Source organism: Rhinolophus sinicus, linkage group LG09, assembly GCF_036562045.2.
Source record: "Rhinolophus sinicus isolate RSC01 linkage group LG09, ASM3656204v1, whole genome shotgun sequence".
Classification (NCBI taxonomy): domain Eukaryota; kingdom Metazoa; phylum Chordata; class Mammalia; order Chiroptera; family Rhinolophidae; genus Rhinolophus; species Rhinolophus sinicus.
Genome location: NC_133758.1, coordinates 107,361,152 through 107,384,944, shown reverse-complemented (window position 1 = coordinate 107,384,944; position 23,793 = coordinate 107,361,152). Strand labels below are relative to the sequence as shown.

At 40.7% G+C, this 23,793-nt stretch overlaps 1 protein-coding gene across 2 annotated transcripts in view; it reads right to left on the bottom strand.

Moving 5' to 3' along the window:
- The window catches only part of BBS9 (Bardet-Biedl syndrome 9), a 358,339-nt gene that overhangs the window by 38,656 nt on the left and 295,890 nt on the right, over positions 1-23,793 (bottom strand). For both annotated transcript variants that reach the window (XM_019757306.2, XM_019757307.2), the window contains one exon: positions 18,210-18,432. In XM_019757306.2, the coding sequence (XP_019612865.2) occupies positions 18,210-18,432 (223 nt within the window). The remainder of the gene's footprint in view (positions 1-18,209; positions 18,433-23,793) is intronic.

The following is a 23,793-nucleotide window of genomic DNA, read 5'->3' as shown; positions in this document are numbered from 1 at the left end:
ACATTTAAACAGCTGGGAAAATAAAATCCCAACTTTCCAATGCTGAACTCTCTGAGGCCAATTTGAAGCATAAAGAGGGCTATCAAATTCTATTACAAACGCAAATTTAGACGATGTTTTGTAATTTATTAAACAAAAAACCCCTCACAAATAGCAAAATTTAAGACCTGGAAAACTCTTAAGGGTTCATCATCCTGTGTTTTACTTGAAGTTCAGTTAAATACTATTCAATACAGTAAGCAGCAGAGGTTTCATGACTAATTAGAAAGTAGTGCCAGATAGGGAACGTATTCCACTTATATGTCAGAGCACATAACTCACTTTAGAGCAGTAAACTCAGTCATTCTGTTGTCCTAAAAGAGACTTATCGAATGACTCTTTGTAGATTATTAATTAACCTACAAGAAATTAGACTGCGTCTCAAGAAAATCATATAGCGACCCTGGGAATCCAAATACGTACAACAACCTAACGTCACCCTGCGCAAGGTGTATGAGCAAAAATAATAACCCCGTATTTTGTGTCCACGTGGATTTTATGTGCTAACTTAGGATGCGCACACAGCAATCAGAGAACCAGACAATGCAACGTGAAGTATCAATGGGAAACACTGACAATCAGTAGGCGGTGGAAGCACATGAAATTGCTAACATTATTTAATCCATTGTAGTTAGAGTAGCAAAGGGTAGAATATTTGGAGAAGGCTTCCTGCAGGAAGAGCAGACATGAGATAAGCAAGCATTCAAATTCAACATGAACAGAACTGAACTCATGATAGGTCTCCATCAAGCCTTGTCCTCTACCCAATATGCCTTCCCGATGAACGGTGCATCAGCCCACTGGAACAAGCAACCCAGAGCCCCCCCTCCCCCCAGGGCCTTTTTTCCCCACTTAACCCTTATCTCCAATCAATTACCAAATCCTACTGAGTTTATCTCCCGAAAAAGTTCTCATTTGTATCTGCTCTTCTTGACCTCCGTTGCATTTCCCAAATCTGAGCCTCTCTGGTCGCTTGCCTTCATAGTATTTGCCTCGTTTTGTAATCGAATATCTGTATGATTATTTCATTAATTGACAAAATAGGCTCCACCATGGTACACACTCTGTCTGCTTTGCTCACCATCAATTTTCCACTGCCTGCAACGGTACTAGGAACAGAAGGAAAAAATGCAGAGGGTGCCAAAAAAACGTATAGACATTCTAAGAAAGGAAAAAAAGTATTAAAATTGTAATACTCAATATATACCGATAACAAAAGATGAATACAAGTCATGTGTATACATTTTTTTTTTTGGCTTCCCCAGTAAGTAAAGAAATTGACCTAAATGGAGCTAAGGGTTCAAGATAAAGAGCTGTGGGAGAAGAAGAAACGATTAAGCCCAATTATGAAGGGGGCAGGCCTAAAACAAAGACGCTTGGTATTGTTCTAATTAGCAACAGGCTGATACTGTATCTCCCTGAAGAGATAACAAGACGGGGAGAAAATAACGCTTTGATATAGTGCTTAAATTTGTTATTTCTATAAACTGAAAAAAAAGTTAAAAAACATATAAAACTGTACTTCCACTCATGATAAGGAATAAACACATCAAGGAAGAAATGTTACAAAACTGATAAGAACCTCAGGTAGAAGCAGGTCAGTTCGCACCTGTGTCCTCACCTGGCCCCACCGCGGCAGCACGTGACGGGCTGACCTTGGAAACCCTCCGCTCTCCTGGCAGCCACGGGACTACTTGCTCACAGCTTTCCTCTTACTCATTTCTTGGCTACCTCTCTTCAATTTCCGATGTTGGTTCTTGCCCTTCTTCCTGACCTCCAGATGCTGGAAGGCTTCAAGGTTTCGATGGCCCCCCCCCCCCTTTTCTCTCTCCATGTAAGAGCGCATCCAGCTTCAACTACCGTGCAGAGGATGGGTCTCCCGACAGCCTCTGCAGCTCAGGCTTCTCCCCTGAGCTCCACACCGCTTGACATGTGCAGCTGGGTGCCCTCTAGACCTCAGACCGCAACGCGTCTTTGCTTCCGTGTTCCCCTCACACACAGGCGCGCGCACCAGCACTTCTTCCTTTGCATTTCCCCTTTTCACCAAAAGCACTACTGTCCACCTCGTTACTAATGCCAATATGCCGGAGCCATCTCTGCGTCCTCCCTCACCTCACCCATGAGGCCAGCGGGCACCAAGTCCTGTGTATGCTGGCCTCTGAAAACGACGTACATCTTCCTAATTCTATCCCAGCCATTGCTGTCTCGCACTGAAACTTCTACACTCGTCTTTCTAGTTCTGCCCGTTCCACTCCAGCTGTTTTCCAAATCATCCCCCAAACAGTAGCCATAGTAATTCTTTAAAACATAGGTCAGATCATATAATCTCCCTGCTTAACACCACTTGATGGCTTCCCACTCCTCATGGGATAACATCTAAGTTCCTCCCCGTGGAAAGTCAGGAAAACTGCAGGATTCAGCTCTCCTTGCCACTCTCCCTCAGTCAGGCCCAGTCAGGGAGGCCATGTGTCTTTTGAATGCACCAAGCCCTTTTTCTCCTCCTAGCCTTTACATTCTGTTTTATTCCCCCATCTTTACTAAGGTATAATTGACAAATAAAATTGTTAGACATTTAAAATCTACAACATGATGATTTGATACATGTATATACTGTGAAAGGATTCCACCCGAGTTAATTAACATGCCCATCACCTCACATGCTTACTTTTTTTTGCTTTTTTGTGAGAACACTTAAGTTCTACTCTCTTAGCAAATCCAGGCCTTTAAATTCCATTCCTTCAGCTTGGAATGCTGTTCCCCTCGTTCCTCACCCTTCTCTCAGATTTCTCAGTCACCCTGCCTACAGCAGCCTCCACCCTAACCCTCTCAATTCCTTGTTTGTTTCACTGCACGTACTGTGTTTCCCCGAAAATAAGACCTAGCCGGACAATCAGCTCTAATGCGTCTTTTGGAGCAAAAATTAACATAAGACCCGGTGTCATATTATGTATGACCCAGATCTTATAGTAAAATAATAAAATACAATATTTTGATATATAATTTAATATCAATTTGATATTAAATATTAACATTTAATATATAAAGCATAATACTTAAAATATAATATCATGATATAGTAAAATAAAATATAAAATATTACATTACAGTAAAATAAGACCAGGTCTTATATTATTTTTTGCTCCAAAAGACGCATTAGAGCTGACTGTCCGGCTCGGTCTTATTTTGGGGGAAACACGGTAAGACAACCTGCATGTAATACAACCTGAAGGTCTGCTGTTCAGCTGTGCACCTGCTCATCATCTGCCTCCTCCTCCAGGATGAAAGCTCCGTGAGGGTGGGAGCTCCCACTGCCCAATACAGTGCCTGGAATATGGCGCTACTTTTCAAAAATTCTGTTACATGAACAAGAGTCTCATTTCATGAATAAAATTCCTTTACTGCGCTCAAGAACTTTACATGTGTTCATTAAGCTCCTAATATTGTTCCTGAAGCCAGAAGAGGAATTGTTTACAGATGCTGTTATTTAGCTTCATCCCAAATTTATATTTTAAGAGACCACAGTATAATTGGGATAATTTACAATCTAGAGGGGAAGAAAAACAAGACAGTTAACACAATGAAACGAAGGAGAACTGAGCAAAGTTTAGAAATGGGAAAGGGATAGTGTAAAAGAAAAGGGAGACAGCTCAACTGAGACGAACATGAGGCTACAAAGTCCCTGAAAACAGGGGTGCAGCACAGGGTGCATTTCATCCATCAACTGTCTTTGGGACAGCCATGACATGGCAGGCACTGAGCTAAGTGGATGGCAGTGAATGACACAGAAATGGCCCCTCTCCTCATGAAACTTAATATAGTGGGAGACACGTTAAGCTCACAGTGAAGAATGAATACGAACTATGCTTCATGCTATGAAGAAAAGTCAAAGAGGCCAGGAGCAAAAATAATAAGGGTCACAGAAGACTGCTGACAGGAAAGTGACCTATGTAAGTTGAGACCTGAGAATGGATAGAAGTTAGCTGGTGAGCATGTGTATCTGTGGCAGGGGAAACGTTTGAGGGTGAACAGAGAACAGTATTCAAGGCAAACGGAACACCACATGCAAAGACCAGAGGCAGGAAAAAGCTTGATGATTGCAACTGAAAGGACATTGGGGGGGGGGGGGGTTTGCTGGCAGAGAAACGGATGGAGAGAGGGAGAGGGAGGAAGCAGAGTACTATAGGTCAAGGTCACAAGGCTGAGTTTGATCCTAAGACCAAGTGTGTCTTCTTCTGAGAATGAACAGAAAGATGAAAGACGAACAAAATTACAAAGAAATTTTTAAACAAGCCAGTGGGAAGTAGAGTTTGCTCTGGACAGTTCTGACCTTCATGGTACAGTAGGAGTGATGTCTTCTGCACAGTTTGGGCAAGGAGAAGAGGTTGGAGGTGGAGCAAAATCAGAAGAATTAACATCTGTTGGGAATGAGGTAGGAAATAAATAAAAAACAAGTAAATACAACTCCGATTAGCAGAGGAAGGCCCAGCATGAAAGGAAATAGAAGCAGTTGGGTCAGTTTTAGCATTCATTTCAGCAACAATTTGAAGTCCCAGAGTAGATATAAGAAAAGCCAAAAATTTACTCAAGGCTGGAAACTGACAAGGAATCTTGGGTAGAAAACCATAGGGCTCCACGAAGCAGAGCAAAAAGGGCTAGTGGAGGGGCAGATAAAGGTGGAGGGGTTTGGTGAAGGTGGGTCAGAAGCAATAGAGAACTGAGTGATATGAAACTGGGAAAGGGAGGAGATCATGTTTGGGTAAATGATTCATTTCAAATCAATTTCACAACAGTGTGTTGAGCATCTTCTGTATTCCAGGTATATTAGCTTCTAAGGATGTGGAAATGAATGAGATGCCATAGTCTAGGAAGACAGAGAGTAGAGTCCAGACACAGAGAGTAAACATCTAGTAATGACTGATGGTATAACGCAAAAATAAGAATAAACTCAAAGATGCGCTGAAAATAATATGAAAATTATTTTTTAGTACAAAATGTTTTAATGATCACAACAAATATTTATCAAATTTATTAGGAAAACTTCTCAAGAATTACTTTTGCTTTTTTTAATGAACACTGAAACACATTCTGTCATCAGAAAACTTTGAAAATTATAGTGCCCAAATAATATTAATAGTAATAAACTAAACTACAGTGTTATAAAACCAAACATGGTTATTTTAACTAGGCACACAAGAGACGTGTCTCAAATAATAAGATATGCCTTCCTCCCATTTCACGAAATGAAAAGAGAGAGAGAGAGAGAGAGAGAGAGAGAGAGAGAGGTTTTAGTCATAAGAAAGACACAGGCACAAACGGTTTATAACTGACACTCTTTCCTCTTACCCCGACTTATTTTTCTACATTGCATTTTCACTGTCTGAAATTTGTTTCCCTGTGTACTGACTACCCCATACCAGAATGTACGCCACATGAAGGCAGGGGTTGTGTTTCTCTGGTTTATCACTGTGCCCCTAGTACCTAGAACAGTGCCTGGAACTTAGCAAATACTCAACAAATTTCACGTTGAATACTTATCTTGGTATATGATGCTCTCAATGGAAATAATGTATCAAGTGTATAATGTATGATTGTATATAAAGTATGTAAGTTATAAATGACTTTCCAAGAGTTAAAATATTAAGTTTTCTAAAAATGATCACCATCTGATTTTTCACCTAATTTGAAAGAAAATTATTTTTTATCTCTTAAAAAATAAAAATGTAACATCAGGTAACTTACTTCTTCTGTAAGTAAGCACATCCCACTGACAAGGTGTGCTGTATTAGCTTTATTTTTTTCACTGAAACCCACGCAACTCCTATACCTGAGCCCTTAATATCTGCCGTTGCATGTGCTTATAACTAGAGTGCCAGTAAGCTGGAGCCCTGCACCCCTTGCCATGGATTCTAGTACAATCTGTTTGCTTCTTGTTTTATGGTTGCAGTCATTTCCAAGCCTATTTTTAACAAATGCCAAAAATATCTTATAGCAATCCACATGCAAACACCTGTACTAAATAAAAATCAGCCTATCAGTATTAGCATAAATCATGGCTTCTGAAAGCTAGAGAGTGACATCATTTTATTTTGGGGTAACACTTTCCACATGACACTAGAGTATGGAAAGCAGAAAGCAGACTCAAAAGAAATACAAAAATTCTAGCTAACTAAAATATTTTTAAGTAAGAAATTGCACATTTTATAAACAAAAAGCTACATTTAAAAAAAAAAAAAAAACATAGAGTTGAGACATACTGTACAAAGGAATACAACTAAAGGTATTTTACTTTTTCGACCCGGATATTTCTATGCGCTGAGAACCACCAGAAACAAGAGTACAGTTTTTCATGTAAATTTTTAATTGTTTAAGAAATGTGCACATTGCACACAAATCAGAAAGGATTGACTATTCTAACAATTCACTTTAATAAACACACTAAAAATTATTATTATTATTATTTTAAGTTTAGTATGAAAAGATTTTTTGCAGGTTGGCAGCATGAACCTGGCTTCATCCCGTGTGACAGTTCAAAATGGAAACACATCCTATTTGTTTGCTTGTTGGGGCTGTGCGGGGTCAGAAGTAGAGTCCTTTCTATTTTAGGCAGGCGTATTAGCCAGAATTAAAAATCACTAAGTCACAGGAAGGGGCCAGACTGTTCGGTCTGTCCCCTCTATTTGTATATATTGTCACTATGCATACTGTTGTATTTGAAATGTTTAAATGTAAAAAATGTCATATAAAAACAAGTTTTATTGACAGTCTCACATAAGTAACTGACGAATTGCTCGTAAGCACTTAAAATACTTTATCTAAAGGAAAATGAAAAACAATAAAGACAACTTTAATAACATTCATGAATTTACACTGAAAGCAGAGAAACTTATTCTTATTGTTGAAGACTGAATTCATTAGCGAGATAGCAGGTATTGGGAGTAAAAGCTGAAGGGAAGAAAACAAGAAGTATGTTTATTACAATTCTGAGGACAACCGGTAAACTCTTACTGTGACAGACAGAGCCGCTAAGGTAGCAGAAGTTGAGGTGTGGGTAAAAGTTGAGGGGAAGAAAACTGGAAAATAATTATTACTAAATTTTATGGTGAGTCTACAGAAAACCCTTCATACCAGCAACTGCTGAAATAAATACCAATTTGTTCACCCTCGTATTTGAAGATAAAACAGGCCAAATGTCAATAGTACGTGAGAAAAATTATTTTGGATATCATAAAAGCCTGAGACAGTATCTTCCTGAGGGATGCCCGGTGTATTGAGATACCCTGCTTTTGACTAACTGAAGCAAAATTTAAGGATACTGAAAATTGCACAGTTAGGATTTCCATTGTAATATTTCATATGAAAATAGTCCAAAGAAAAGACAAACCAATGTACAGCTGGGTGAGGATAAAAATGAGCATTTTACAGATTTGTCCATGTGACACAACTAAAGAAATAACACAGTGATATCCTTTAAAAGTTATTTAATTTGTCCTTCTGCTTTCAGGCAAGGTTTTCCCCAAATTATCTTTAGGCGGTTGAGTATCCACATTAGTTTAAACATCTGCTGGGAAGGAAATTCCTCAAACTCCCCTGGTATTCTCTTCCTGTATTAACAACCCCACTTCCAAGAAACAGGGCTTTACTGGTCACATTGTAATTAGTTACCAGCCAGCTTGTCTATCAACAAGTATTTGCTAAGTACACACAGGGAGAATGTTTTCCTACGTGGTCTTCGCTGGTGGACCTTCCCCTAGAATTACTCTTAATTGCTTCTCCTGTCAAATACAACTCTAATCCTAGATGCAAATATCCTTCCACTAACCTTCCCTTCATCCCGCTATGGACGTCCCATTACAATGGATGAGAAGGAGCAAGCATCCTGTTAATGACTGCATGCTTTCTTTACATATACAATATAGTTTGATTTTTGAAACAGTATGTTGCTTCAGAACAAGGAGATATTATCCCACTATTTCAAGCTAGAAAACTATTGCTCAGGAAGAATAAATAGGTTCACAATTGCTCCGTGGCTGAGCTTGTCCTTCCCACAGTGGCGACTGCAAACTGACTAATTTACAGCTCACCACACACCGCTTCTTGCTCTCTCACAGCTCTCACAGATCATTACAAAACTTGACTTCTTCAAAGTTCATGTGGCTGGACTTCACTGAACTTCCCTGTTTTCAAAATATCCACGTATTCCCAAGTTCTCATTTTTTCTCTTCTCCAATACTAAATCTATTCAGTTTACTTATAGTTTGGATTATTCCGCTGCCTCCTCAAAGCTTCCCATTGAACATGAATGTTGGAGTTTATCAGCCTCATTCTTGCCACCACCCTGACCCTCAATCATCTCTAAATATCTTCTTTTAGAGAAGAAAAAGAAAAGAAATAAAAACCCTGACAACAGCCTACTTCTTCTTCCATCTGCCTTCCTATATTGTTCCTTCCAGTTACAAAAGGATCTTTCCTTGACCTTCTTCTGTCCTTGATAGTACAGACACCAGCTCTTCAGGGAATGCTTGGAAATTCACTCCTCCCTACAGAATCCACTTCTTGTCCCAGATTTGGGGCTCTGCAGCTAAGTCCCAACTCTAGTGTTCCCTCCCAAGGGGTTTCATCCAACTGCAAAATGATGACCTCTAAGCTGAGGATACTAAACCTACTTTTCCAGCTTCAATCTTGCCCTCAAGCTACAATTCCTCCAGCTGTTGACACATCTCTCTCCTTGGATGCACCTTCATCATCTCAAGTTCACTGGATTCAAAACGAAACACAATGTCCATAACAAACAAAATTCTCTTAATCACTGACATCAATGGCAACTAAAAAACTTGGTGGGACATCTGTATATTCTTCCCTGTTTTTCATATTTTCCTCTGATTAGTATTTCTAAATCATACCACCACCTGATTAGTATTTCTAAATTCGTATTTCTGCTTTTTATAAGTCACGTACAGCTTAAGAAACTACAACCGCTCCCATTTCCACCTGCATCTGCCCAAACTATTTAACCTGGATTTTCCAGTTCCTATGTGAACTGGTGTTTATCACCTCGCCAACTGAATTTCCAACCTGAACCTCCACCAGTCTCCTGACAGCCCACATCTTCCTGCTCATATCACTACCTACCTGTAATACCGGCCACCGCTCCTTCTAAAAGTCCAAAACATATACCTACTTCAGGATTTATCCTCTTTATAAAAAGCTCTGCTGATTCATTCTAAAAATATAAGGCAGACCAATGTGAATTTCCTATTTTTGATACTGTACTACAGGTATATAAAAATGTTATCATTGGGGAAAGCTGGATGAAGGTACATGGGATTCTACATAGTATTTTTGCAGCTTCTTGTGACTCTGTAATTAAAATCATTATAGATATTTTGTATTATTTCAAAATAAGAAGTTTTAAAAATATATGGTGGGCCTCAACTATCTACATGACAGGCATAAGTGAGGTGCTGAGGTCACAAAGAAGAATACACTAGATATTGAGTACCTCATGCACTTACCTTCTATCTGGGGTGTTATGAACTGAACTGTGTCCTTTCAAAATCCATAGGTTGAGGCCCTAGCCCCCAATGTGACTATATTTGGAGATAGGGCCTTTAAAGAGGTGATTGAGGTCGCATGAGGTTATAGGGTTGGGTCCTAAGCCAAAAGGACTGATGTCCTTATAAGGGGAAGAAGAGACACACCAAGAGTGTGCACACAGAGGAAAAGGCCATGTGAGGTCACAGAGAAGTGGCGGCTATCTGCAAGCCACCAGGAGAAAGGCTGCAGGAGAAACCAAACCTGCCAGCACTTCGATCTTGGATTTCTAGCCTCCAAAACTGTGAGAAAATAAGGTCCCATTGTTTAGGCCACCCAGCCTGTGGTATTTTATTATGGCAGCCCTAGCAGACTAAGACAGGGGTGAGGGGTGAAACAAAAGCCTTAAACGATGGAACCCTATGATAAGTATCTACTAGCCATGTGCCCAGAGACTGGGGAGCACTGAGGAGAGAGGGCCAGGAGAGCGAGAAGGACCAGGGAATGCTTTGTACAACACCATTGGAACTGGGTCTTCAGAAATTAGTAGTAAGTTTATCACCATCCAAAGACTGGCCTGACCCTGTAAGCCAAGGAAACTATTTAAATGCACAGAAGCTTGCAAAGCGTGTATTTGCAAAACATGTGTACTTGGAAAATAGTGAGTAATTCAGTATCAGTGAAGGATCTTCAGGAAGAAAGTGCAGCTGTAACGATAATGTGCGTCTATTTAGTAAAGAACATTGTATTTCAGGCTTAGGACCCACTTAATGTGGTGGGTGACAGGGAGCTGTAGAATCTTTTCAAGCAGGGAAGTAACGTACCCAGATCCTTATTTTTGCAAAGAAACTCATACTCACGGAAAAGTATCAAGTCAGTGCTGATGTACACAGATTAAACTACAAGAATACTCACTAAATAATTATTTACTATACTAAAATCAGATAGAGTCTGTATATTTGACAAAAGGGGACGGATAATGTAGCTATTAAAATAATATGTAATATTTCATAATGCAATAATGATATAATTAAAGTTTTTAAAGTGGGTTATAAGGTAGTAGGTACAGAATGATCCACTGTAATAAAATAAAAATATATACATGCAAATAAAAAAGATGGGAAGGATATGTATACATGTATACATAGAATACATATGTATATACACATACATAAATGTATATAGAGTAGAGTTTGTATCTATTTCAGGGTGGTTAGATTATTAGTAATTTTTTATTTTCTTTTTTTATCTGAATTTTCTAAATTTGTACAAAGAACATGTTTTAGCTGCTAAAAGAAATTAGTTATTTTTAACAACATTATTGCAATATAATTCACATATCATGTCAGACTTTTAAAATATATATATTCAATGGCTTTTAGTCTATTCACAGAGTTCTGCAACCATCACTACAATCTAATTTTAGAAAACTTTTCCCATCCAAAAGGAAACCCCATACCATTAGCTATCATTACCCACTTTTCCACCCCTAGCCCTAGGCAAACACTAATACACTCTGTCCCTATGAATATGCCTACTCTAGACATTTTATATGAAGGGAATCATATAATATATGGTCTTTTGGACAGCTTCTTGCACTTGGCATAGTGTGTTCAAGGTTCATCCACACTGTAGTTCTTTGGACTGCTAAGGTATATTCCACTGTATGGATAGATCACTTTTATTTATCCGTTCGTCAGCTGATGAGCATTTGGAATGCTTTCCCCTTTTGGCTTTAATTCTGCTATGAACATTCATAAGTTCTTTTTTATGGTAGTACTAAAAATAAAGGAGAACTCTTAATACAAGGAGGCTATTGGTAGGTCGTTTTTCTAGTCTGAATAGGAAATGAAGGTGTTAAGCAAGGTAATAGCAGTGTGGATAGCAACAAGAGGTATATTTAGGAGGTGCCATCATCAGGTCTTGGTGACTAACTGAACAAGGTGAGTAAAGGAAACAGCGAGTCAAGGTCGTCTCTGAGGTTCCTGGCCTGGGCATTGGGTAATACCCACTGAGATCAGACCCACGGGCGAGGAGTTTCACTCTGGCATGTGGAATTGGAGAGGCCTATGGTGTACTGTGGGAGACATGTGAAAGCTGGAAGAGAGGCTAGACAGAAAGGTACACTTCAGGTGGCAGTCGGATGAGACTGTCCAGGAAAGGATGAAGTCAGAAGCCCAACAGTCAAGAGACAGAAAAAAGAACAAGAAGCCACAAAGCAGACTGGAAAGGACAGGCCTGAGGGGACAGGAACAGTTTCCAATAATGAAAGAGGAGCCAAGGCATGAGAATGTTCTAAGAAGGAAATGGCCTTGCTGTAAAACTGCAGAGCGGCCAAGTGGGTTGCAGGCCCAGTGTTCCCCAGATTCAGCAATTATGAAGTCACTCACAAGAAGGTGAAGAAATTACTCAGAGATCAATAGTAACTTGCATGTTTGGCCTACGTTCAGCGAGGGGACACAGAGACGGGAAGGAGGCAGAATCTATAATAAACTCGCTGCGCACATTTCTGCAAAGAATCCTGTGAAGGACGTGGGTTCATTTATCAGAACTGAAATACAAACAAGCCGCATAAACACACAGTCATTTCCCTTGAATAACTTATTTCCTGTCGGGAACAAAAAGCCATTAATCTTCCTGATTTATAAAAGTGGTCCTTGTTTCTTCCTCACTACCATTTCTGATACAATTATAGTTGTTTTCTTGTTGCCACTTTCTACCACAGTCCCTTTTTACACATTCTAAACGTTATTTGTACTAAAGTATACACAATTTATGGAAAGGGAAGAGTAGGCAGGTGCCCACACGCCACTGGTCCCTCTGCCACCCAGGAGAATTACCATTAACACACACCTTGGTTTACACGCCTCTGCTGACTTACTTAGAAGGGCCTAGCCTGCCTCCAGATCTGTGGATCCACCTCTAGCTCCTTCTGGGTTTTTGTGATTTCATTGTTTTCCATTTCAATCTCTTATCCATTTGAAATGTACTGTGGTACATGGTAGGGCTCAGGAACCTGGGTTTTTTCTTCCAATCGTTTGCTAGTCAGTTCCCAGAACCATTTTTTAACCAATTCATCTTGTTCTCCGCTGCTTTGAAATAGGAGGTCTGAGTTCAGAATTGCACGTCTAAATTTTTACATATATAATTGGGGGGGAGGGTGGATTCTCCTACTTATAGAAGTTTTAATGATCCCAACTGTAGTCAGAAAAGCAAAAGCATGGCACAAAGACCTTCACTCAAAAACGAATTGGCCACTTACAAAATTAGTCTCTCCTCAGTATCTTTCTTTCACCTTTAACACTAGATGAATCTCCCCTACTTCCAACTTTTTATATTAGTTCATCTCTCACTGACTAAAATTGTTGCAAATACAGCATAAATTGGTTGCAGAAGGAAATTACAAATCTTGAAAGTGATACAAGACTTAATGTAGCTAAAGTGTGATTGGAGAGCTGTTTGTCGCATACGAGGACACTGGCCAGTGGGAATCTGGGCGTCAGTCCAGAAAACAATGAAGAGAAGAAAATTGACAAGAATCGATGATAGATGCTTCTGAAGAAAATGACTTGCATATCAAAGGGCTAAGGAAGACTTCTAGGAAAATGAATGGTGCCTTGGGGTATCTTTTTCCTAAAAAGGAAACTCTTTGTAAAGGTGCCTGAACAGTCAAATTTTAAGCATGTATCATCCATCACACCAGAACCAAAGCAAAAACAAAAACAAGAATCCTGCATAATTCTTTCACGGTTGTCTCTAAGAATTAGAACATAACTGTAGGCATAACATAAATTTCGGCAAAGATATGATAAAATAAATTTACTGTTAATCTTGATTTTACTTATTTTTCAAATAAATCTTTCGTTTTACCAATGAAAACAATGAAAGGTTGGCCCTAATTTTCAGGTAGTCTTTTTCTGATACCAAATAGTCTCAAACCTTCCATACTTTAGTCAATTCTGAACTTTCTAGTTTATGCACCAAGCTCTTTTTATAATTGCAGCATTGCCATTTACTGTCACTTTACAACAAATATTTTGAAAAGGCAAATCTGACACTTTTCTTTTTAAAAATTTCCTGTCTCATATTTTTCACTCTTCTAACTACAGAATCCTTTTGTTAAGTTCTCACAGGTACCTTTGAGATTTTACATTAGTATTTATAATTATTATAATAATAATAGAAGCTCATATTTAGTGAGAATTTGCTATGTGCCAGGTCCCTGCTAAGCATTTTCCACATACGACTGTATTTAATTTGGCCAACAACTCTGTGGTCAAGAACCATTATTATCCCTATTTATAGTTGAGAAAACTGCGAAGTAGACGAGAGATAAGCATGCCAAATGACTTATCAAGCATCTACGTGAGACCTCAGAGAACTAAATTTAAATTCTGTTGAAATGGAGAGGCGGTCCAAGATGGCAGATTAGAATTTAAAAAAATTAAAAAATAAAATTATGTTGAAATGGGTTATTTAGAAGTAGCCTCAAAATAACATACAATCCTTAAGGCAAAAAGGTCATTAACTCGTTGAAAATATTAAAAATTGAGCATTTTAAATATATATCTCTCCAAAGGATAGAATAGACAACCTTATCCAGATTTATACTCTCTATATCCTCCTACCCACTTAACAGACCGAAGCAGCACAAAATACTAATTCTTGGGTGGTCCACACCACATCTCAAAATAAGTTTTCCAACCATATTTGCTAAAAGGCTCATCTTACTTATCAAACCTTCTTTGCTTCCTTTCCCCCACCTCTTGGCTTCCTTTTGGCCCAGGAGTCCGGTTGTGCCAACGATAATACAGCTGAAGCTATGGCCCATTATGGCTTCTGACTCATTTGATTGCATTAAGAGAATATTCACTGGAGGCCCTTGCTCAGCCTGGACTGTCTGTAAGCCCCTTTCCTTACCCAGCATGCTCTGCCTGCCCTGCTGCGGGACCCATACCACTGGCTCTCCAAGCTTCCATCTGATGGGCCACCACTAACCCATACCACCTCTTGGCGGGCAAAGCAATGTTGAGTCTCCAAGTATTGGGAGTTAGACGCATCCAAATATACATTAAGTTTTGCATATGTGCCTGAGACACAAGTCTCAGCTGTAATGAGGGCCACTGAAATATTTATCGTCCTAGGCACTGAGGCCATAGAAAGAAGCCACTGGCAATCTAACAAATCTCAGCCTCCAGCAGCTACAGGATCGAAGTGGGTAACAAACACGTAAGAGAACGCCAGCTGGGCCACTGCCAGCACTCACGTTAAGATTTGTAAAAAACACCAACTGATGGTCCTCCGTGACTCCTGCTCTAAGGGCAGAATGCACACAGCTGAGATTAGGAAAAAAGACACTTAGCGAAAATGCAATATTCCCAGCAGAAAGATGCGACTACTCGAGCAGCAGATAAGACACACGCAAGTTTGATGCTTCTGCAATAAAAAGAATTCACCCAAAAAGGTTAGGCTACATCCTGATAGAGACTCTGAAGGTTGATCAAGGTGAGCAGGAGGGAGGTGAGAGCTCCCTCAGGGAATTCCATGCGGGAAAGATTGTTCAAACTCAGGACGATGGTGTCATCGTGGCCTTTCCTGGAGCAAAGAAAGACACGTCCAAGGTGCTGGGCTCATAAAGTCAGGAGGCTAGAAAAGACCAAGGGATTTTTATGCAAAGATGTTCATCCAGCTGCAATTGAATAGGGAACATGGTAAAATGACACACACTCCCGCCCTTTAAGACCAAGCACTAAGTCACCTCAGCCTCCCAGGCCTCGGTTACCTCAGCTGTTCAGCGAGGTGAGTGAACCAAGATGGTTTCTGAGCTCCTGCCCAGTTATTAAAAAAGGATTGTGTCTGTGAAAAATACTTGACGCTTCAGGAAGCCACTTTGCCTTCGTGTGTCCTGAAACAGCCATCATAGCTAAACTAGCAGGGCCAACTGCACAGCTACTGGTTTGAAGCGGAAATAACTCACAGCCTTTCTTATTATCTCTGTGGTAATGATATTGTGTTACCCATGGAGATAATGAAAATCGAGCACAAAACAAAGATAAATCTTATTAAAGAGTCTTTTCTTTAATAAGACTGCGTGAAACTATTTCTGCCCTCTTCTTCCCACACTGCTAGACCAGTTGAAGGGATAAGAAGCCAGACCCAGAAGAGCTGACACAGGAGGAAGCCAGGCTAGAAATGTATGTGTGCCGTTGTGGTCTGCGTGGTCTGCAGGGAAGCACAGTGAGCTAGAAGATTTGGCTTCTAGACCTAACCCTTCCAGTAACCATGGAACTCTGGGCAAGATATGTAGCTTTTCCTAACTCATTTTTCTATTTGTAAAACAGCAAAAACTCTACATGTTTCTCCTACCTCAAAAATGCGCTCAGCACGGAAATGAGTGTGTGAAAAATTTGAATTGTAGGGAGGAAAGGTACAATAGGCAATAATGGGGCAAGTCGATGACAAAGAACACCGATTTAATGGTTTAAAAAAACTCAGTCATGATTAGATGGGGGCCAGTGGGAGGGAGCGTCCCTCACACAGAGTTGAAAAAGGGGTCATCCGTAAGTAACAGCAAGCGGTTATGACAGTGACCGTGAAGCACTAATGTGTACAGCCTCAACCTACCCAGTGGAATGAACTTGGCTAGACTGGGCATGGAAGGCAGACATGGCTTATAGACTCCTGGTTTATCAAAAAACACATATTCTGTCTTCCTTCATTTCTTTCTCTCTCCCTTCCTTCCTTCTCTTCCTCCTTTTCTCTGCCCCTTCCTTCTTCTGCACATTCAAAACTTTTGCATTGAGGGCTTACACAGACACAGCCCTCAAGTTGCTTCCAAATGTAGTTACTGAAACAAATGATGGAAGTTCCATAATCAGTCAATGTGACGAAGGGAACATGTGCTTTCTCAGGTGTCTGGGTCTTTCCTCACAGCATCGCCCCAGGACACCGAATGGCTGCCCCCAAAGAAGATCCAACAGGGACATGCGGAAGACATGGCCCAGATTAAGCAGCCAATCGGGAGCCAAGTGCCATCCCTTTAAGTTTTCTCTTTTATATATGTGTCTTTCTCCCTCAAGCCTCTGTAGTTTTTCCAGTTCGCAAGGCAGGATGGAGTGCCATATACTGACTGCCGATTACAGAGAATACTTTTTCATTTATTGTCGCAGTGAGCCTAAATATTTATCTCTTAGGAAAATAATCCTGTAGTAGTGGACAGAATTGGACGAGCAGAGGTCGAAGGACCAGTTAGGAGGATGGTGACAAGGGCAAGACGAAGGGGGACTAAATGAAGACAGACTATTAGAACAGTTTCTCTGTGGGAAGGTAATTTTATTCTGAAATGCCACATTCCAAATACTCTCTTGAAATAAAAGTTAGGTTCTATTGGCGTATAATTAAGATTGAAAAAAATTTGAAACCATGGAATATAGAATCCCATGACCCCAAACCAGCTAGTTGCCCGTCCCCCCCCCACCATCCCACGGAATTCAGAGGCTAAATTATAATATATCTATAACAATGGTAAATTACAGCTTGGATTTTTTCATGTGTCTCTGTTCCAAGCATTGTACTAGGTGCTTTACAAATGTCTAAGGCCCTGGCAACAAGGGAGGCATTATTATATCCACTTTCAAAAGGAAGAAACTAAGATTCTGGAAAGTTAACTCACATACCCAGGGTCATATAAGCACAGAAGTAGGACCCAAACACGGGTCTGTCTGCCTCCAGAGTCTGTGCTTATTAGATTACGCTATACTGTCTCCACGTTTATCTTTTTAAGTTTTCGCTTGCATTCCTTTTTACTTCTAGGAATGCAGATTGAGGGGGGAAGGAAGAAACAGGAAGAGCATCAGCCTGGAGAGGGGGAGGGGCACACAAGGCATGTAAGAAGGGAGAAAAGAAAAGCACACCACTTCCCATACCATGGTCCTTGCTGCAGGAGGAAATAGATGCTGTAGCGGCTGCGTTTAATACATTCATTGACTTGATGCTCCTTCCTGCTGCCGTAAGGAGAGAAACTAACAAGAGGGAAGAGAGCATTGGGAGCTGCCGCTGTACGGGAAAGAGTGCAGCACCACTGATGGCTCAGCCCTTCCGGCTGTGGCAAGGCTGCTGACCTGGATGCCTCAGCCACCACTGACCATCCGGCCCATACGTGCCTCACCCTGAATCCTGCTCCCATCTCCTGCTCCCGTCTTTTTCTCTGTCTCTTCCCCCTTATTCCGATGACCACAATGCAAGCAAACAGCAGAAGGGATGGGACTCATCTGGAGAACATTAGCTGCGTGGATTATGCTATTTTCAGCTATGAAATATGGTATCGCGAGATCACATTGAGTTTTATTCTCTAAGCCACTTTTTTTTTTGGGGGGGTAGGAGCAAAACAAAATGGATTATATATTTAAAAGCAGAGGGAGGAAAAGAGGCATAACATTCTAGAAATGTCTAGCAAGCAAATACCCCAAGAATATTTATCCGAATGGTTACCTTGGGGTATCTGAGGGGAAATGTGAAAGCGATTTTCTTGGCTAGCATCACTTTAATATGAAATGTAAACCCCAAATACAACCACAGGCACATTCCTTTGATTTGGGAAAAGGGCAGTTGTGCTTGGGCAGCGTGGACGAAGCCCTTACCTGGCATGACCATGGTTGGCGGGGCCGCGGCATCGGTGCTAAGGCAGAGACGCCCACCTTTGGCCAACCTGTCACACAGCAAGGTGATGTGTTTCTTCAGCCGGCTGGTGTCTTTGGGTAGGTGCAGCTGGCTGCTGAGGTTCAAAGCCTGCTCCTTTGAGCTCTTCGATAGGCAGGTCTTCAAGAGGTGGGAGACAGCAGCATCCACCGTTTCTTCCCAGCCCTGGATGCAAAAGCCAATTTTGAAATATATGCAAAGATGACAAATGAGCAAAGCAGACACTTTAGTGTTAACTAAGTTATAAGATCATCAGTGTTTATGTCCAAGTGTTGGGGGATTTGTTAAGAGCTTGGTGTCTGGGATAGTCCAGATCAGTCTGGTTTTGAATTCTAGCTCTGCCAGCTGTTTGACCTTGAGCACGTTATTTAATTCCTCTTAGCCTCATCCTCATCTACAAATGGGAATACTAATACCTGTTTCCCCGAAAATAAGACCTAGCTGTACAATCAGCTCTAATGCATCTTTTGGAGCAAAAATTAATTAATATAAGACAGGTCTTGTATCATACTAGATGAGACCCAGTCTTATAGTAAGATAAGACCAGGCCTTATATTATTTTTGCTCCAAAAGATGCATTAGAGTTGATTGCCCAGCTAGGTCTTATTTTCAGGGAAACACGGTAGTCTGGACGTCCAAGAGCTGGGGTGATTACATGATACAGTATATGAGAAGTGCTTCGTCCTGAGCCAGGCATGAGCAATCAATAACAACAAAATCACCGGTGTGGGTATGTTTGCTGATCTGGATGGGTGGGAAAGCTGCCAGGATTCATTTTGTCTTATCTTTCTGCTTAAGGGGAACAACTCAGCGCAGGGAGGACCTCTGAAACCATGAGGAAAACTGGAATGGAGGAAAAGCCTGCTGTGTCAGCTACTGGTCCCACAGCCTTGGGGTCGCAGGCAGAAGTCAGAGGAGATTATTTCAGGAGGGAGTTTGTGAGATGCAAGCCTAACTAGTCCCACTTTAATGCTCAGGTGACACAAAGAAAGGAAGTGGGAGATTTAGCCCACTTTTGCCGGGGCCAGTGTGGCTGTGCTGCATCAAAGACCCCAGTGAAGGCTGCAATTCTTGGAATCCTGGCGCTGGGCAGGGCCCTCGGCAATGTCAGGGGGGCACCAGAGCCAGCAGGATTGGCACAAGGAGGCACCATCCAGGTAACCACAGGCCAAGGAGCAGGAGGGGTCAGCTCATGAGCTCCCCCTGGGGATCCCCAGGAGGTCCCAGACCAACCGGGCAAGATTTTATGGGGTCTGGAGGTGCTAAGCAGCACACGAGGGGAGCATGAGTGCAGTCTGGGTATCGTCACCCGTGTGACTCCGTCTGTACCCTGAGACTGGTAAGACCTAGGGCACCACGGGCCTGACAATCAAAGTGAAATTACAAAGGAAGACAACGAATGAACTGATTCTCATAGAATAACGCCCAACCGTCCAAGCCCCTCACATAAAAGGTGAGAAACCTGAGACTTAGAAAGGAGGAGCCCCTGGGAGACTTACTGTTAGTACCACTCCATCCTCAACCTTCGCAGTTGAGCCGCCTTTCAAATATGCAAATCGATTAGGTTACTCGTAACACCAAAAGCTCGTCTAGCACTTAAAGCTCTTTCTCTTCCAGCTGCTGCTCCGTTTGATTCTCTTCTTATCCCCCTGCACCCACTCTCACCCAGGCTTCTGCACATGCTTGGCTCTCCCACTGCAGTATCTGTACCTGGCCAAATCCCACTTACAACTCAGCTCAGGAACTGCTGTCCAGGGACGGCACTCGGGGCTCTGGGGCCTCATGCACACAGCGCCATCGCAGCACTGCTCACGCTGTGCCATGGTCACTGCCTGCAGGTGTGGTTCCCGTCACAGTGCCTGGAGATCTCTGCACCCCCAGCACTGGGCTTAGTAAACAGGATAGCCCAGAAATGTGTTTGCTGGACAGACGGATGGAAGGAGAGCTATAGGACCAGGATCTCAGAGTTGGGAGGACGTTGGAGAGCTTTAGTCCAGACTGGTGGGATTTGACCAGGATCCTTTGTACAACAGCAGCCATCTGCCTAGGCACGGCTGTTTGCACAATCCAGAATTACTACTTTTGGAGGCAGTTAATTACTTTCAGGGACATGTGTAACCAGCAGAAAGCTATTCCTATACTGAGCCAAAATTTGCCCCTCTGGCCCCTGTTCTGCCCTCCAGAGTCATGCAGAATAAATCGAACCTCTCTTCTACATGACAGCCCTTTATATCTGTGAAGACAGCAATTCTGTTCCCTCTCCTCCAGAATAAACATCCCAGTTCCTCCAGCTCTTCCTTATATAAACACGGTTTCAAGTTTTCTCTCTATCCTAACCACTTGTCTTTGAATAAGCTCCAATGAGAAACACTTAAAAATTTATACAACTAACTAGAGAACCCCAAACTGACCCCGAGATACCAGGCTAGGGATAGGACCGCAGGACACAGCTGTCCCCCCCATGTCCTGGGAATTCTCCCAGCCAGCCTGGCCTCTGGGCGCCTCTGCTCTCTTGGCAGCTGCACCACACACTTAACTCACAATATGCAGCAAACAGATGACTAAACCCCAGGCCTTCTCCACACTCACCACACGTCTTCCTTCTAGGCTTATGCAGCTGGTGCTTTAGATCAAAGTGCAGACTCTATATACTTGTATATCCACTAGAGGACTTCCCACTGCTTGCCAAAATCAGGATTCTTTTTTACTCTAGTGACCCATTACAGATGCCACTAAGCAAATTAGGAAACAAATTAATTATTCTAGATTGATTTTGAAAATCCTTTCAAGAGATGTCAAAGACTATAAAAACAGCTTCCTACCCCGAACCATTAAAGAATAATAAACCATTAGTTACTACAAAGATATCTCTATACAACTATCAAAGTCTAACCTAGACAAATATCTAAAATTGAATTTGTATTTCAATAATAATGAGAAGAGGTAAATTAAGACAAAGTAGTAACCCAGATGTTATTGGATAGGACACATTTTCAAGTTGCTTTTGGAGCCACTGATGAAGACATCTGGCATATAAGAAGGAAAGACCCTTTGTATACAATTTGGCATTTGGGTGCTCTGTGGTCATTTCAGCATTAAAACAGTTCCTACTATTTTACAGACTATTCATCTAAGCAAACTTCTGTTTTCCTAAGTATGTTACAGTAGCATATTAGATAATTTAAGTAGATATGGCATTTAGTTAATATAGAGGTACTACAGAATTTCCTTTCCTATTGCCAACTTGCAGATCAAGTAAAAAACCATGTCATGTTTAGGTATTTGGCATGGATATTTCTTTAATATAATGAGGCATGAGGCCAATACTTCAGAAAGATTGCTACTAAAATACAGAGTTATTATTTGGAGGGCCTGACTTGCTACTTAAGCTCAAATATGACAATGAAAAGCAATGTTTATGAGACAAAAGAAGAGCCTTTGCAATGAGAGTTTCGTTAAATAAAAATGCAATGTGATAATTCACTGGTCACACACATAGCATACTTACCTGATGAAATGTGTAACAAAACTATGTGGAAATCTAGAAACTCAAGTGTGGGAGGTATCTTAAAGATTAGCTATTTCAATCACCTAAAACCTCTTTGACAGAGTTTAGCCGCCATACAAGCAGAAAGCACAAGGTTGCTTCAAATCAACCTAGTTTGATCCTACTTTTTTTCAATGTTTGCATTCATTCACTTACTTATTTAATCATTAGTTATTTAGGTTACAGGACAGAAAGGACCAATTTGACTGGTTTACTTATCTGTAAGTTAAATAATTGTTTCTTTAAAAATTTTTTTGAATTTATTTTTCAATTACAATTGACATATTATATTAGTTTCAGGTGTACACATAGTGATATGACATTTATGTACCTTACAAAGTGTCTGATTCTCTTTTTTTAAGCTTATGTTTTGCATTTGACCTGTGCTCCCATTCTGACCCCAATGCTTTAGATAAAGGAACACAAAGTAGATTTTACTAGAATTATCTTGAAGCTTGATCCTGGACAGTGTATTCAGTTTTAAAACAAAACATTAATGATGTCCCACAGAGCCAATCACCTTGACTAAGCATTAAAGTTTGCTTCAGGCAAAAGCTTACAGTCAAGTGTTCTATGCAGTAGCAACTTAAAAGAAAAAAAATTAAGACTGGAAAATCAAATTGATAATGAAGGGTCGGTCCAGAGGAAAGCTGCTTCTGGGGATAGTGAATTAGATACTTTGGAGGAATTATCCCACTGAGACTAACTAGGAAAGTATATAAAAATCATTTCTTTGAAGGTACTGGAAAGCTAACAACATAGTGATTGCCAGGTCCAAATCCAGGGGACAATGGACGCCCAAGAAAATGAGTTCTGAGTTCAACGCTGTTTTTCCCCCTGAGGTCATTAGCGACCTCCCCTGACATGCAGCCCTGATCCCTCACTATTCACCATCACACACTTATACTTGCTTATTTACCTCCATGGAAGAGGCAGCATGGGTCACGAAAAGTGCCTTGGATTAGAAGTCAGAAGACCTAGGCTGAATTGTGGCACCTTTTCTTATAAGCTGTATGTTTCTAGAAAAATCATTTAGCTCTCTGGGTCTCAGTTTCCTCATCAGTTAAAAACCAAAAAAATAATTTCCCTTGCCAGGTGCTTGTAGATTTAATGAGACATAATTCCATGCTGTTACTCTTACTTGTAAGATTCTCTCTAAAACTTTATCTTTTCTGGGGTGGTCCCCATGAATAATAACAGCAGCAGAAATAACAGCTACAACAGCAGCAAGAGTAAAAACTATTTCGGATCTCATGTGTTAGAAAACGTGCTGAGGATTTTATAAATATTATTTTGGCTAATTCTTTTTTCTTTTCTTTAAAGATTTTTGTTAAAAGATAGCTGACATACAATATTATATTAGTTTCAGGGGTACACCATACTTACTCAACATTTATATACCTAAAGAAGTGGTCATGATAAGTCCAACAACCATCTGACACTGTACCACGTTGTCACAATATTATGCTATATTCCCTATGCTGTATGTGACATCCCCGTGACTTATTTATTTTACACCTCGAAATCTGAACCTGTTATTTCCCTTCACCGGTTTTCCCCACTTTTAAAATTTTTCAATTACAGTTGACATTCAACATTATTTTATATTAATTTCAAGTGTACAGCATAGTGGTTAGACATTTATATAATTTAAGAAGTGATCCCCCTGAATAGTCTAGCACTCACCTGGCACTATATATAGTTATTACCGTATCACTGACTATATTCCTAATGCTTTACATCCCCATGACTATTTTGTAACTACCAATTTGTACTTCTTAATTCCTTCCCCCTTTTCACCCGCACCCCCAAAACCCCTCTCATCTGGCAGCCATCAAAATATTCTCTGTATCTATGAGTTTGTTTCTGTTTTGTTTGTTTCTTTTATTCTTTAGATCTAATTCTTACTATTAGCCTATGAGGTAGGTATTATAACTTTCAACTAAGGTGCCAGATATAAAGTATTTCACCACAAATGA